Source organism: Podarcis liolepis (genome assembly GCF_965112155.1).
Source record: "Podarcis liolepis genome assembly, chromosome: 1".
Taxonomy (NCBI): domain Eukaryota; kingdom Metazoa; phylum Chordata; class Lepidosauria; order Squamata; family Lacertidae; genus Podarcis; species Podarcis liolepis.
Window position 1 is genome coordinate 9,616,299 of NC_139554.1, and position 16,868 is coordinate 9,633,166.

Genomic DNA, 16,868 nt, shown 5'->3' on the forward strand with positions numbered 1-16,868 from the left:
CATAGCATAATATACATTGAGATAACAACATAAAATAGGGGTGGGGAGGTAAAGGTAGATATCGTCCTGGGCGATTACTTTAACAAACAAACAAACAAAAAAACTGTTGAGGCTGGAGGAGGACCGTTAAAGGGTCCTTCAGCTCCTCAGATATGTCCTAGTTCGATTGTCCTTGTACAATAAGGCAACTTGGGACTTCGTTCGGTTGTGCGGCGTATCGACTGCAGCTGTGGTGTTAAAGAAGACGTTGGTGCCGCTTTCCTCTTCATCACACTAAGCAGGAAGTTTGCTGTCATCTCGGTAATCCAACAATCAGAATCCTGCAGAAAGAGGGACACTATCCAAGGCTGGAGTGGGAGATGAAGCTTATTCACTAGGGGGGTTAAAAACCGAGATCTTTCATCTGTCCAGTTGGGACAGAAGAGCATTACATGGTCCATAGTCTCCAGGGCCGTGTCATTACAAGAGCATGTTCTATTTGCAATGGGAACTCTGGAATAACGACCCGACAGAACTGCTGTAGGAAAACAGTTGAGATGGGCACAGGTAAAGGCCCTACGCTTAGCCTCCGAAGAAATTGTGAAGCAGTATAGAGGGATCCCTTCAGGGGGTGGAATAGCTAGGGCTAGGCCTGAACACGGTCCTCTTGCATAGGAAGCTGTGTTAGAAAAATCAAGTTGCTGTAGTTTCTTTTTAATTAGAGGTAGGGCCACCGGGCTGATACACTCTAAGTTAAGGACAGTTTTACACTTCAAATTGAGAAGAGAGCGGAATTTGAGGTTAATTGTAGTTTTCCAAGGAGAATTGAAAAACAGCTTAAATTATATTTAGTTAAAATAAAAAATTTAAAAATAGTCAAGTAGCACCTTAAAGGTAAAGGAACCCCTGACCTTTAGTCGAGTCGCAGACAACTCTGGGGTTGCGGCGCTCATCTCGCTTTACTGGCCAAGGGAGCCGGCGTACATGCACACAAAAGTATGCACACAAAAGCAGATACCTATAACAAACTTAGTTGCTCTCTAATGTGCTACTGGACTATTTTTTTATTTTTTATTTCGACTGTGTCAGACCAGCACAGCTACCTACCTGAATTTATATTTAGTTAGTTTATGGTGGGTGGCACTGTGGTCTAAACCACAGAGCCTAGGGCTTGCTGATCAGAAGGTCGGCAGTTTGAATCCCCACAACAGGGTGAGCTCCCATTGCTTGGTCCCTGCTCCTGCCAACCTAGCTGTTAGAAAGCACATCAGAGTGCAAGTAGATAAATAGGTACTGCTCCGGTGGGAAGGTAAACGTCGTTTCCATGCGCTGCTCTGGTTTCACCAGAAGCGGCTTAGTCATGCTGGCCACATGACCCGGAAAAACTGTCTGTGGACAAACGTCGGCTCCCTCGGGCAGTAAAAGAAGATGAGCGCCGCAACCGGACCTAATGGTCAGGGGTCCCTTTACCTTTACCTAGTTTGTGTATACACCCCAGGCACTCTCAGGCCCCCACTGAGACAGAACGGCCCAGAGATTCAACTCTACACACCCTCAAGGCTGTGTTATTCCTAGATATTTGAGCCCTTTTCCTATTAGTTTCTTAATTACCCTACACTCTTTCTCCAAGTTTCCTGCATTGACCCTTATTTTGGTGCTTCATCTAGCTTTCACAGGCCCTGTCCCAGACCAAACAAGCATCCAGTTCCTGAAGAGAGGCGGCGGCCAACCCTCCTTGCTTTTCCTTTTCACAAATGGCCAGATTGCACTTAATTAACCATCTGTTTTATTGGCTAGTTTTACATGTTGGGGAAAGGGGAACACAGAGCTTCAGAAATGAAGCTCAAAACCGTGTGATACTGGAGACTGCATGTGAAGACTTTGAACAGGAGTAATTTTTTTCCTGGTTTTTATACATGATTGCTGTAAAATGGAGATGGGAAAAGTTTTCACAGGATAAAAATGAGACTACTGGAAAAGCCAAATCTATGTGTGTTTAAAAATGTAATATTTTGTGTTTTATTTTTATAAGTGGTCATATATGAATTTCACTCGCAAAAAATATGGAAAGGGTGATGACAGCTTAATTATTTTGAATAACTTTTAGAACAGAGGATAAACTAACATAAATTAATCTGCAATAAAGGAAACACGTTTAAGGCCTTGTATAATGAAGTAGGTGGTGTTAATATATAATATTGGTGGAGATAGTTCCTTTCAGCAGTGTTTAGGTGATCATCATAGCATTTCTTGGTAATCATACTAAATGTATAGTAGCAGTTGTTTCAGAATCCAAAAGTATTGGCAGGGCATAAGTGCTGTTTACATGTATTTTATAAATAGAGGACTTAATTACTATTGTTGCTGTTCCAGTGAAGGGCATTAAGTCCTCAATCAGGAAGACCACCCATGGAATCAGAAAATTACCACTCTGGGAGTGTATACACAAACAACAGTGAAAAAAGGTCACCACCAGTATCAATTATTTTTTATTTAGCCATTATATAGGGACAAGCAGCCAAGCTGATATATGTTTGCAGAAGTCAGTTGTTGTTAAACCATAATCCCTCCCTCAAGCTTAAGATGTGGTCTTCTTCACTGCCTGGTAAGGGCATTAAGACCTGCAAATGGAACCTGGTTAGTTAGATCTGTCATGGCCTGATGAATGTCAGCTTGTGGTAACATGGAGGTGGGCTTTTTCTCTGGTGCCACCCGTACTGTTGAATGCTCTGCCTGCTGAAATATGGGAGGCCCCATCGGTATTGGCAGTCTGGTTGCCCTTGAAGATACGCCTCTTCACACCAGCATTTCCTTCTGTTAGATATTTAATTTTGGATGTTTTAATGTAGTTGTTTAACTGTGTGTGTTACCTGTAGTTTTATAATTGGCTTTATTCTTACTATTTTGCTGTTGGATTTTGTCTCTCATCTGCCTTGGTAGCCCTTCTTGAAATAAAATGCAATATATTGATAATTCCTTTTACTACTAACACTACTATTAATAGTACAGCAGCAACATTGGGCTAAATCAGAGATAGCAAATATGATGACTTCCAGATGTAGTTGGACTACAACTCCTTACATCTTTGACCATTGGCACTGCTGGCTGGGGCTGCTGGGAGTTAAGAGTCAAATATCATCTGGGGGGCTCCAAGTTGGCTACCACTGTGCCAAACAGTATACCTGCTGGTTGATGAGAATGGTCTCAAGTATAAGGTTTGCATTATTGTCTGAAAAAGACCTGAGCAAAGTAGAGGTAACCTAGAGCTGAGAGCGAATAGAAAAACAAGACAGATGAAACCACAGGTGGAACATTGACAAATCTTGAGTGCTACCCTGTACTCATCATAACTTATCATTATTGGCAGATCACTGTGTGCATGCCACAATTCTGCAGAAGTGCAGAGAAAACACCAAATGTGGAAGTGGCCACAGAGCTCTTGCTTCCTGAGAAACTCTGCTTTTGCCTTTTAGTGGTGGTGGTGGCTGTTAGAGAGGAGTCTTCAAGCCTTATGACTGTGAACGTTGCCTTGAACACTTGTATGCAATGTTTTCTCCTTATGGAAGCCTTAAATGTGGTTGAATAAGATACTGGCCGGGGGGGGGGGGCAAGGCCCTGGATGGCTGTTTGCAAGGAGAAACAGCATGATGTATGCACAGCCCTGGCTATCATTAAAAAGTTAGCAACAGTCTATTCCAGAGCTGGGGAGCCTGGGGTCCTACAAATCTTACTGAAGTCCAACTTTCAGTATGGCCAGGGGACAGGAATGATGGGAGTTGTAGTTTTACCGTATCTGGAGGGCCACAGGCTCCACAGCCCTGTAATAGTTTCAGTCCATTCTCCATGCTCCCATTATTTCAGTAACGAAAGGACCCCCAAGGTAGCTTATAAATAGAACAAAGCATAAAACTATACTATATCGCCTGCATCATGAATCCCTCTTCAGTTTGTGCTGTGGATAAACAACATTCCTCTGGTAAATATGCTTCAAGTCAGGAGTTACCTTGACAGGACTCCAAGGCCGTAGGACGTTGTACAAATCCTGCCGACCTAGTTCTTTGTGTAACTTGGGGAGCTGCCATCCACATTGTGTTTGTGACACAGGAGTGCTTCTGCCTGTCAATAGTTATGTCTAAAAACACAATGTGGAAAGAGTAATGTAAGCTGTGTTCAAGAAGGGTACATTGACTGGCGGATGTTGCCAAAGGCAGGAGAAGCAGATGTTGCCAAGAAAGATGGGAGCGGCTTGGCAGCATCCACAGGGTGTGGGCCAACCCTTTCCAACAGACACAGCAGCGAGTTCTGAGGAATCCAAAACGAATCAGGCCTACAAGTATTTGCCTATTTAAAACAACCCGATGAACTTCAACTTTCCATCCAGAAGATACTGTTCCTTCTCTCTGCCAGTTCATTTCCTTCCCCACTGCCATTTTTCTCCCATTTCTTTGAACCGCTAGCCTTTTAAAAAAGCCCTTTCCTACCTTCCCACCCTTCTCTCTTTTGACATGCTGTGTTCCCAAACCCCTGCTGCACCTCGTCTTACAGCTTTGCTTTTTATTTCTTACCTCCAAACCCAGATTGCAGCATTTCTGCGAATCACAGTTGATGATCCTTACTGTTGGAGCAGTTTAGTCACTGGCAGAGGGACTTTTCTGCCAGCCCCACACCCCTGCAACATTGCCACAGCTTATTCAGTTGCTGCAGGAGGTGTCAATGGCATATAATATATGAAGCAACTTCCAGACCCTTATTGGAGGGTGGGATACGACTCTAGCCATATTGTTATCATGAAACATCAAGTAACATTTCTGGTGCTTTTTATATGGGCTACCTTGCCAGTATTTGAAACTCTGGTATAAGCTAGATGCCAAACAGCACCTTAAACCTAGGTTGCGCTTGCCACAGTGCAATGTCTTTGTTTGTTGGGGTTGGAATAGATGACCCTCGGGGTCCCTTCCAGCACTACAGTTCTGTGATTCTATGATCTCAGCTACATTGTTTGAATGTAGCTTTCTCTTACAACAATTCCCTTGTCCCAGTATGCAAGAAGAAGAAACACACAAAGTGGAAATGGCAATGAACCATGAACTAAGGCAGAAGTTTTTAAATGCTGATTGCTGGGTTCCATTTGGGTGGCTTGTGGAAAGCAGTCGTGTGTGCGCGCGTGCTTGCGCTTCTGAAATACCACTTGTTGGAAGCTGCAAGAGAAATTGCCTCCTCTTAAATGTTGTAATAGCTTTATGAATAGGCTTATTAGTAGCCTTTTGAAGTTACCGTAAATATTTCATTTGACTGAATTGTGTATGTGTGTGTGTGTCATCACAATCTGATAGAAGTGGCGGTTAATCACATCTAAATTAATTTAAGTGCTTGCTGCACTAGAGCATTTTAGTGGGTCTGGCTTCATCGTAGAAACAGATGGGTTGTGCAGCTGAGATGCTTGATGGATCCATCCTTGGTACACTGAATCAATTGATTGCTGGCAACCTTGCTCATCATTCAGGTAGCAATATGTGATATTTTAGGAATAGTTTTATTAATAACCACATAGCTCTTTTTATAATACTGCTTGAGTGTTCAGAGTAACGAATCATATTTACAGCCTTGTAAGGCAGATGTGGGGGAACATTTGACCCTCTTCATGTTTGCTGAACTGCAGCTCCCATCAGCCCCAGCAAGCATGGCCAATGGGTATTGTAGTTAAGCAATATCTGGAGAGCCGAAGAGCCCCCACACTTGTTGTAAGTTAAGATCTATATTAACATAAGGTGTGCAGGATCAGACAAAAGACCCATCTCATCTGTCAGGTTTACCACACTGGTAAAGTTGTCACCCAGAGAACCTAGATTTGTAGGGCTATTAATTAATTAATTAATTAATTCCTCCTGGAAAACCTCCAGAGCTGGCTATTAATTTTATGTATTTATTTCAATAATTCATATCTTCCGAGAGAGTCTCGGCAGCTTACATCCTTCATCAAACACAAAACAATACCGTAGCTGCAAGCATCAAACACAAAACAATACCGTAGCTGCAAGCATCATTTGAAAACTGCCTTTCAACTCCCCCTTAGTCACTTTTATGCTGGCTGTTCTGCTTTCTTCACTATCTTCCATCTTGCCTTTCACTCTACTAGTCCAAATGCCACAGGAGCTCCCTTCCAATTCTCCTCCCACAAAACCCAGCACACTGAGCCCTTAAAATCATCCTCTGTGCTCTTCCTCCACCTTCCAAATAGTTCACTTTATAGCAGCTCTCCTACACATTTCTCAACAATTCACTGCCTCTTGCTGCCAAATCATTCCTCACGGCACTGCTGTGCCAATCCTCCCTAAAGTCCCACAAACCTCCCTTTCATCTCACCCAACCTTTTAGTCCTGTAGTCAAAACTCCTTCTGAAGTCAACAGCCCCTGCTCCTTATCAGTAGCATATTGAACCGTCACATTGTGGTTAATAGATGCGGGCAGACCTGTTTTCCTTGAATTTCTCCGATTGCTTTTTATTACGTCTGTACATTGCCTTTCCAGCATAAGCTACCCAAGGTAGCTAAGATTAAAATGAACTCTTTAAAGGTTATATATTAAACAATATTGATATAATGCTTAGTGTCAGACTAGGATCTGGGAGACCAGAGTTTGAATTCCCACTCAGCCATGAAGCTCACAGGGGACTTTGCGTCTCTCACCGTGAACTCCTGCCAGGAGAAGTGGGATATAAATGTAGTATTAATAATTGTGTGTATGAAAACGGGGGGTGGGGGGTGGAAATCACAGTTTGTTGTGAAATGGTGGACACTCGGTCACATTTTGGATTATCCCTAGGTGTGCACAGTAGTTCAAAGTTGACAAAATTGCCTCTCAATTTGAGGAGACATACTACCCTTCAGAAAAACAAAGCAAAGCAAAAACGAACATTTGCAGTATATTTGATTTTTAGAACAATTATTGGCTCAGCTGGTGAATTTCCTTGTAATTGCCACAACACAGAGAATTTTTAGAGTAGAAATTCTGCAGAGAACGGTGCACGTGACGAAGTGGTAACAGAAGTGAAACTACCGAAAATAATGATTTTGCATAGACTTTTCTCTGTCTTCTTTAAACAAATGGGGGGGGGGATTGGAAGGTGAGCTCATATTACAGAAGCGATGCTGCAGATCCAGGGTATCTTGTACAGTGGTAAAGGTAAAGGGGACCCCTGTCCATTAGGTCCAGTCGTGGCCGACTTTGGGTTGTAGGGCTCATCTCGCTCTATAGGCTTAGGGAGCCGGCGTACAGCTTCCGGGTCATGTGGCCAGCATGACTAAGCTGCTTCTGGCGAACCAGAGCAGTGCACAGAAACACTGTTTACCTTCCCACGAGAGTGGTACCTATTTATCTACTTGCACTTTGACGTGCTTTCGAACTGCTAGGTGGGCACGAGCAGGGACCGAGCAACGGGAGCTCACCCAATTGCTGGGATTCGAACCGCTGACCTTCTGATCGACAAGTCCTAGGCTCTGTGGTTTAACCCACAGCGCAACCCGCGTCCCCTGTACAGTGGTACCTCGGGTTAAGTACTTAATTCGTTCTGGAGGTCCGTTCTTAACCTGAAACTGTTCTTAACCTGAAGCACCATTTTAGCTAATGGGGCCTCCCACTGCCGCCGCACGATTTCTGTTCTCATCCTGAAGCAGAGTTCTTAACCCAAGGTACTATTTCTGGGTTAGCGGAGTCTGTAACCTGAAGCGTATGTAACCTGAAGCGTATGTAACCTGAAGTGTATGTAACCTGAGGTACCACTGTACGACCCTTTCCCTCCCCAAGAGAAATCTCTGAATAGGACCTCAGAGGACGCATGCCAAGTGGCTTATAAGGCATTCCTGTTCAAAAGGCATAGCTGCTCAGTTTCTCCATGAGTAAGTCATCTGGATAGCTTAAAGGAATTGCCTTACAAGGAAGATCTGAGCTGCTGTGAAATGCAAGCTATATTGGGTAGAAACAGTAACTGGAAAAAAATAGCTCAACCTTTCAAAAACTTGATATGAGGATGGTGCCTACCCTCCTGCTCATCTTTCCTACACTGCTACTTCTTTCAGGCTTTGCATATCTCTTTGCAGCCGGTGCTCTGGCTTACTGGTTATCCTCCCCACCACTCTGGTGGAGCTATTCCAGTGGGACCAGTGCCACACATAGAGCCAGTACCACAGGTAGAGCCATGTGCTTGGCCATGGCAGGCGTGCTAGCACTGCTTTGCTTTTGAGTTTCTAGTACTGTGGCCTTCAGACTCATGGCTGGTGTTGGCAAAGGTTTCTACTAGTGGTAGCCCCTCAAAATGGGACTTCTTCCCAAGGAAGTCCCAGTTGCCCGCACCTTGCAAGCTTTGGCAAAGATAGCCGAAAGCTTATTTCGGGCTGACTAAACAAATTTAATTATTTTAACAGTGATTATTATTTTGTTGTTTTGGCATTTGTTTTTGGTTAAGCGCTCGAAATAGTTCTGAAACTTCATTATTTCGCACTGAACGCAGTAACTCTGTATTGGAATTGCTAGCAATTGTTAACTGCTTTTCAACCTATGGACAGCTCCTGCCAGCCTCAGCCACCTTGACCAATGGACAAAGAGGGTGGGAGTTATAGTGCAACATCATCTGGGGGCTCAAGGCTGAAGAACACTGTTGTAAACCACCTATGGAGCCTTTTCTAGCACTGAATGTCAGATTAAAGGGGTCCCCACCCCTTTTAAAGTGCAGTTATGAAGGCTACGTGGTTGAGGTTCTTTCTCCCTTCTAGACTAAAAACCTGTGGCGTTTTTCAGGTGGCTAGGTGAGTGGTATGGTGGCTCTATCTTCAGGTAGTGGCTTGGAGGCAATAATTCCTCAGTGAAAACACAAGGCAAATACACATGGTCTTAAATACTCATACTTAACTTTATTTCCGCAGGATAAGTTCAGAACGCAGAAAGGAGAAGTCCAGAGATGCAGCCAGGTGCAGGAGGAGTAAGGAATCGGAGGTGTTCTATGAACTGGCTCACCAGTTGCCTCTTCCCCACCATGTGAGCGCACATCTCGACAAAGCCTCAATTATGAGGCTAACAATCAGCTACCTGCGCATGAGAAAACTGCTTGATGCAGGTGAGATTTTACAGTTGGAGGAGGATGGCGTGAAAAGTAGGGTTTGGAACAATTCAGTGAATCAGAAGTTTTAACTCTTGTGTTTCAATGATCTGAAATTGCATCATTTCTCAGCAGCTTAATTTCACTCCCCACCCCCTGCAGGTCAGGAAGGTCATTTCGTGAAATAATTGGAGGGGAAAACCCAAGAACTATCTTTTTTTCAGTGGTTGGAGCTCAAAGTGTGCCATCCTCTCACCCTCAACCCCTGTGACATTGCTTTTGCTAGAGAATGTCACCTCCACAAAATGAGCTCAGGAAGAGATAACAGACTTGCTACATTTTGTTAAAGACTGCCAGCAACACAAGCTTTTTCGAGGTTTATTTGCATATATACCCTGCTCAGTTAAATTGCCGCTGTTTCCACAATATTTACTCAGCTGCCTCTGCCATCTCTTAAAAACCCATTTTATATACCTTTTACATAACCTTTAATACCTGGTTTATGCAGAGACAGACAGTCAAAGACCGAGGGCATGGTTTGAAGACACATGGTGCTCTAAACTTACTGAAACTAGTTTGCTCTGTGCTTGGATGGCACATACTGTAAGTTCCTGATTTACCTGAGAGAGCCAAACATGTGTGAACTCATCCACTTGTGAAAGTACTTAATGGGGTGAGGACTTTTCCCTGAGAAATTTATGCTGTTAAGATATGTGAGTAGCATAGGTCATAAGTACGTATTAAAATTGGAACAGACACCATAGTGGTGCTGTCATTATTGGTCCATGTCTTGTTCTAACATTCAAAATCAAGTTTTCTTCATTTTTTTCATTAAACTGGTTCTCCTGTTTTACTTCACAAACTTTTATTAGTTTTGCTTTGGGATGAATATATCAGATACTGGAGTGTTGAGGCAATAATCTTATTATTATTATTATTATTTATAAACAACTGCCTTTCATTTCAAGAAGAAACATAGAGGTGATTCACAAACAAACAAATTTATTATTTATACCCTACCTGTCTCAGGTATAAAAGCCAAGAAGCAAAATAATAATAATTTAAACCAGTTACAAAAAATAGAGCTACCTGTAATTAAAATACATAGTAAAACAAGTAAATTAAAGCACCCATAATTAAATATACAATGAACAAGCTATTTAAAACAGCGAAACAGTTAAAACAGTTAAACAACAATCAGAGTAAGAGATTCAAATCTAGGGATCTGGGAAATTGAATGCACTGGCTTTGTCTCCCAAATCTTTATCCTCAGATTGGTAACCAATAGCCTTCTCCCAACATTCCTTTAGACCCTGTAGGTTTCCCATATCAAATTTAATTAGTTGATGGTGTACTCTTGCAGTCACATCCTTAGTATCAATATTGTATGTTCAAAGTCAGTCAAGGTTTTAGTGTCCTCCGAAATCTAAAATTTTGACTTTATAATGTATAATGTCCCTTATGAGCCTTCAGGCTACAAGAAGCCTTCATAAAGAAAATCTTGAGGTTTTATGTAGGTTCTTCAACTTTCATCTTTGATTAGCACCAGCTTTCCACCTTGAAAGTGTTATTATGAGTGGTGTATTTTAGCGATGATATGACTGAGTCCTGGTGGAATCAAACAGGAAATATGACCGACCAAATTTGTCTTAATGCCTAGGTGTCTGAAATCTAATGTGTAGATGTCTTAATGTCTAGGTGACCTGGAGGCAGAAGCTGAAATGGAGACTCAGCTGAATTGCTTTTACTTAAAAGCTCTTGATGGATTTGTCATGGTTCTCTCAGAGGATGGAGACATGATCTACATGTCTGAAAATGTGAACAAGTGCATGGGGCTCACACAGGTAGGAAACCAGCATCTCCTTCCCATCGCTTTAGCTGAAATAAAATATTTTCCTACAATACAGCCACAATCCCATTAACTTGAAAGTACTGAACCTGGGTTGGGTCCAGTGTTTTGTTTATGGAAAACACACTACTAGACTGAACTTTTTCTTTTGCAGTTCGAGTTGACCGGACACAGTGTGTTTGATTTCACTCATCCGTGTGACCAGGAAGAGCTGAGAGAAATGCTCACCCACCGGAATGGTAAAACAGAGACGTTCAAACTTTTAACTTCAGGTCACATGCCTCATCTGATTGCTTGCTACTAATTATGCTTGATTGATTTAAGGAACAGCCTAACCCAGGATATTTAAATTAAGTCTGAAACACCCAAGGCTGCTTTTCAAAAGTTATGAAAAGTTTTTGCATTGCATGGTTTGTTACTTTTCTAACTGTTATAAGCTTCCTTGCAAGGGTTTGAACACTAAAAGGTGGGAGTTACACAAATAAAATACAGATTTTAATATATTGAGTAGAAATTGTGATTCAGTTAATGCACTTGCCCAGCCAAGGATCCTCTTTGTGGGTCCAGAGCCTCTGCCTCCTTTGCACATATGGCAATATGTGACTTGAGCAACCCTCACATAGGTCTAGACATGCCTGGGCTGTACTGTGCAAAATCCTCCCTTTTGAGGGCCTGGGGAGCCAGCCACTTGTAAAATGAGTAGTGCTATACGCTCATAGACCCAACCCTTCCCATGCCACTGATGGATTGAGGAGTTTATATGAATCAAATCTATGTGCCTGTTGCCCCACACACATATGTGATCTTCAGGCAGGAGAGAATTTGAACCAGTACTGAGGATGCAAAACATTTAGCGACACTTGGTCTTTTGGCCCTCGAGTGCCACTGTTTCATCACGTGAAAAGTTTTGGATGTGGAGCAACCACGGTTACATCAGCACAACGAGGGATAAATTGTGCCTTTTGACATAAAGCGCCATAGCTTACTACAGGGAATTTTTACTTGGAACAGTGGGATTACAACTTAAGCAGGATCAGTGTGCTGCATTTGCCTCACACAGGATATTGTTGCTGCAGTTACTTGCACAAACTACCGTATTTTTCGCTGTATAACACGCACCCGACCATAACACGCACGTAGTTTTTAGAGGAGGAAAATCCGTAGGCATGCCACCCGTAGGCATTCCCTCCATAACACGCACAGACATTTCCCCTTACTTTTTAGGAGGAAAAAAGTGAGTGTTATGGTGCAAAAAATACGGTAATTTGTGTGCCTCGTTGCAAGTGTACTTATCTGTCGCTTCATGCCATGGGAAGCTCTGAGCAAATATCAGTACCCTGTACTGGTTTTCTCACCTGCAAAACAGTTCATCTATCTTAATGATAGGATCTGTTTTCTGCATGTGCTTGAGAAGTACATTTAAGTACCTCTTGAAGATAAACTAAATCTGGTTTGACCTGCCTCGGGATTTGTTTGTTTGCCTTTAATTAAAATAGGGGAGAGGCATTCTAAAACAACCTTGATACTATTCTGTTAATCCACCCACTTCTGAGTTGTTGTCCTCTAGGCCTTTTAAATTTTCATCTACACTGAGCACCTGTCTCCCACAATATTGACTACTTCTGTATTAATTGCCGCATTTCCTAAAACTGACATAGTAGCCATGTTCTCAACTCCAGCAGTTTCTACAGCATTAGACACCCTCCGAAACCCTCCAAAGTGCTTTAAACTCTGCTGGAAAAGAAACCGTAAAAGTATTTTTGCTGCATTAAGTCTGTATTTCAGTTGTTGCCTTCTGGATTCAATATTGCATGAAGTAGTGTATGATACTGATATTTAACACTCTTGCATTAGGTCCTGTGAAAAAAGGGAAGGAACATAACACAGAGCGCAGCTTTTTCCTCAGAATGAAGTGTACATTGACCAGCCGAGGAAGAACTGTCAATATAAAGTCTGCCACATGGAAGGTAATCATACATGTGCTCTCAAAGCAACAGACTTTGACGTTGGAATGGCTGGTGTGGTGTCAAGATTTACAGTAGACCCCGCAGCTTACACACATGTGTACATGTTTAGCTGTACACACTTGGTAAACAATTAAAAAAAAAAATAGAGGAGGAAGGCACCTGGGGGGGGGGGAGAATTTAGCAATCCCACCAGCCATTGAACCCAATGTTTTTTGCAGTTGGTGAGCCTTTGAGAAGCATCAAAGTAATGGCTTTTGCTGCAAATTAGATACATAAGCTTGCTGCCTTTTGATGTTCCTCAAGTAATTAGAGTTGGTAGCTAAAGTTCAGTTGCCGAATGGTGAAGCTCCTTGTCATACAATACCCCTTTCAGCTTGTGTTGTTTGATTCCCTCCGTTACTTTGTCCTATATGGTGACCAATAAACACACAAGATGTAACCGGTTGTACTTTTGAATAAATAAGGTATACTGTTCATTGTATCAAATTGTAGTATACCTTATTTATTCAAAAGTACAGCCGGTTACGTCTTGTGTGTTTATTGAGTATGTTTCTCGTAATCACAGGTTTGTTGTTGTTTTGCTATATGGTAACGAAGCTCTCCTTTTCACCCCAACACCCAGGTACTTCATTGCACAGGGCACATTCGCGTCTATGACAATTCCAACAACCAGACAGTGTGTGGATATAAAAAGCCCCCCATGACATGTTTGGTGTTAATCTGTGAACCCATCCCCCATCCATCAAATATTGAAGTCCCCTTGGACAGCAAGACGTTCCTCAGCCGCCACTGCCTTGACATGAAATTTTCATACTGTGATGAAAGGTAAAAGCTCTGAGTGAAAGTAAGTGGTGCCTGGCTTTTCGTGTGAATGGTGGTAGGTGGACCTGCGTGTTGTTACTAGCCTTGTCTGTTTCCTTGACACTTTATTTGGCAAGAGTTAAACAGGTAGGTCCTTGGGTGCACCCTTAAGTTTTGCAACTCCAGAATCTGAAAGCTGATGATGCAAAATACTTTCCAGATAAATTACGTGATGAATGTTCCATTTTAAGTTATGCTTGCCCTTTTCATAAGCTTGTAACCAAAATCAAGGTGGTTTTTTAAAAAAACTTATTTAGGCAAGAATGCACTACATTGCCACCCAGTGGCCAAAAGAATTGAATACTTTATGCTAGCCAGTAACTAAAACATGGCACTTCTAAACATTCAACATGGTGAGAATCACTTCTGCTCCAAGAACACTAAGGGCATTTTATGTAGTTTCTGTTACACCTTTATGTAAAACATTTTCATCCCATGATATTATGCCCTGGATGCATCTTATCTAAAACTCAAAGGAACAAAACACTCACTAAGAGTCAGAATATGATGCCTGGCGATGGCAGTTATTATTGGAACTTGTGGCAAGCTGAAATTGGTGGCATGAATTGGACTTAAAAGTTGTACTTGAATTCACAGACCTGAAGCAGCTGCCTTCTGTGTTAAATTACTGCTAGTTGTGATAAGGAGGCATATATCTGCTACAGTGGTGCCTCGCAAGACGAAATTAATCCGTTCCAAGAGGCTCTTCGTCTTGCGGTTTTTTCGTCTTGCGAAGCACGGCTATTAGCGGCTTAGCGGCTTTAAGAAAAAGAAAACGAACTCGCAAGACGTTTCGTCTTGCAAAGCAAGCCCATAGGGAAATTCGTTTTGCGGAACGACTCAAAAAACGGAAAACTCTTTCGTCTTGCGCGTTTTTCGTCTTGCGAGGCATTCGTCTTGCGAGGCATTCGTCTTGCGAGGTACCACTGTATGATAAAAAGCAAAATGTAGGAGGGAGACATACCGCATTTTTCGCCCTATAGGACACACTTTTTCCCCTCCAAAAATGAAGGGGAAATCTGGGTGCATCCTATGGGGCGAATGCAGGCTTTTGCTGAAGCTTGGAGAGCGAGAGGGGTCGATGCGCACCGACCCCTCTCGCTCTCCAGGCTTCAGGAACACATCCGCAGCCTAGGCAGCCCTACGGGAGGTCCGGCAGGGATGTCTAGGCTGCGGATAGCAGCCTGCAGCCCAGCGCGAGGGGCGCCCTGAAGCAGAGCGCCCCCTGCGCCAGGCAGACATCCGCAGCGTGGGGAGCCTTGCAGGAGTTCCCCGCAAGGCTCCCCACGCTGCGGATAGCAGCCTGCCGCCTGGCGGGCGGGGTGCCCTGAAGCAGAGCGCCCCTCGCGCCCGGCAGACATCGGCTAGCCCCACAAGCTCGGGGGACAGCAGGGAGGCGCAGAACCTCGACCTGGTTCTGTTTCCCCGACCTGCTTTTTGGGGGGGAATAAAGGGAATTTTTTTCCCTTTATTTCCCCCCCCCCAAAAAAAAAAACTAGGTGCGTCCTATGGGATGGAGCGTCCTATGGGACGAAAAATACGGTACCTATGTATTGGCTGTATCATTGCATTTGCGGAATGACATCAGTGGAACCTCCCTTCTCCATGTGTCACTTGCCCCAAAATTTGCTCTGGAAGGTTGAAGGGACACCCCCGAAGCATATTTTTTGGGGTAGGGGGAGCAGAGGGCGGGGAAGTTCTGTTGCACTTGCAGAAGTCATTTTGCACAAGGAACAATTTAGTTGGGCATGATGAGAATCTTGGAGGGCCTTGGTTATCAGTGTCTTGATTAGATTAGGGAAGCGACTTGCCCATTTTCTGAAAAATGAGTTATTTACAGGGAACACACAGGCTGGATCTAGACACATCAAAGAAGCGTTTCAGTTTAAAGCATTGTAAATTTAAAGAGGGAAAACAGGTAGAGAAAAACAGGACCCCAAGTCACCATCTGGTGGCACAAAGTTATATCGCACATACAACACATATAAATCACTTTTTCTTTACCAGTCTAGCTGAGTCCTCATTTAATATGGGAAGTGACATTAATTCATCCGGCTGTTCCGAAAAGCCACAAGCCACTTATTTGCTAATGTAGTTAACCAAGTGGTTTGTGTTTGTTTCAGTAGCTTGCAGACTGGCTGTGGTTTTCCTTGAAGTCACCTGCCCTTATTAAAAAACAAAATACCTGACCTTAAATAGAGTTTTATCTGCCCTGCAATATGTAGAAATATTACTGAATTAACATCCTTTTCCCCCTTTTGTTTCAAGGATTACGGAACTGATGGGATACAACCCCGATGAGCTCCTGGGTCGCTCCATATATGAATATTATCATGCCCTGGACTCTGATCATCTGACCAAAACACATCATGACAGTAAGTGAGGGGGGTGTGCTTTAGAAATGAGATAGTTGCAGGCTGAAGTACACTCTCTGTTGCTTACGTCTAGCTATCATGCGTCATAATGCCAGCAACATTCTAAAGGCTCTGGATTGTTTCACTGTTAACCATTTTAGACATTGCCTAACAATGTAAATAATGTGTGTCTTTCTGCTTCCAGTGTTCGCTAAAGGACAGGTGACCACCGGGCAGTACAGAATGCTTGCCAAACATGGGGGCTATGTTTGGGTCGAGACTCAAGCAACCGTCATATACAACAATAAGAATTCTCAACCACAGTGTATAGTGTGTGTGAATTATGTCTTGAGGTGAGCTTTCTGTGTTACCTGTGGGTATTTAGGGGTGGGTGTTTTTCGATGCCAGAGATCAGTCTAGTGACATCAGTATGCCTGGCTATCTCTCTCTCTCTCTCTCTCATACAATACTGTTGCCTTTGCTAGCAAAACATATCTCCTTCCATTTTAAGGGAAGCTGTGAAAACCTGTCGTGTGAATGCATAATTCATATAACCCAGTTTGTATGTGTGTTTGCCCATTTTCATATTATGCTGTCAGAGATGCCCAAGGAAATTGCTAACAAGGCTAACTAGAAAATGGTAACATCTTGAGTTGTATCATAGCTCCTTTATTCCTATGGATTGCCTCATTTTGTATTGGGGGCAGTTAAAGTGTGTGTGTGCGCACACACACACACACACACACACACACACACACGTAATATTC

The 16,868-nt window shown here is 43.0% G+C and overlaps 1 protein-coding gene across 1 annotated transcript in view; it reads left to right on the top strand.

Annotated features, from left to right (window-relative positions):
- HIF1A (hypoxia inducible factor 1 subunit alpha) overlaps nt 1–16,868 on the top strand; it is a 42,150-nt gene that overhangs the window by 15,253 nt on the left and 10,029 nt on the right. The window contains exons 2-8 of the mRNA XM_083517680.1: nt 8,898–9,088; nt 10,769–10,914; nt 11,074–11,158; nt 12,774–12,886; nt 13,509–13,711; nt 16,016–16,122; nt 16,307–16,454. Coding sequence (XP_083373806.1) covers nt 8,898–9,088; nt 10,769–10,914; nt 11,074–11,158; nt 12,774–12,886; nt 13,509–13,711; nt 16,016–16,122; nt 16,307–16,454 — 993 coding nt within the window. The remainder of the gene's footprint in view (nt 1–8,897; nt 9,089–10,768; nt 10,915–11,073; nt 11,159–12,773; nt 12,887–13,508; nt 13,712–16,015; nt 16,123–16,306; nt 16,455–16,868) is intronic.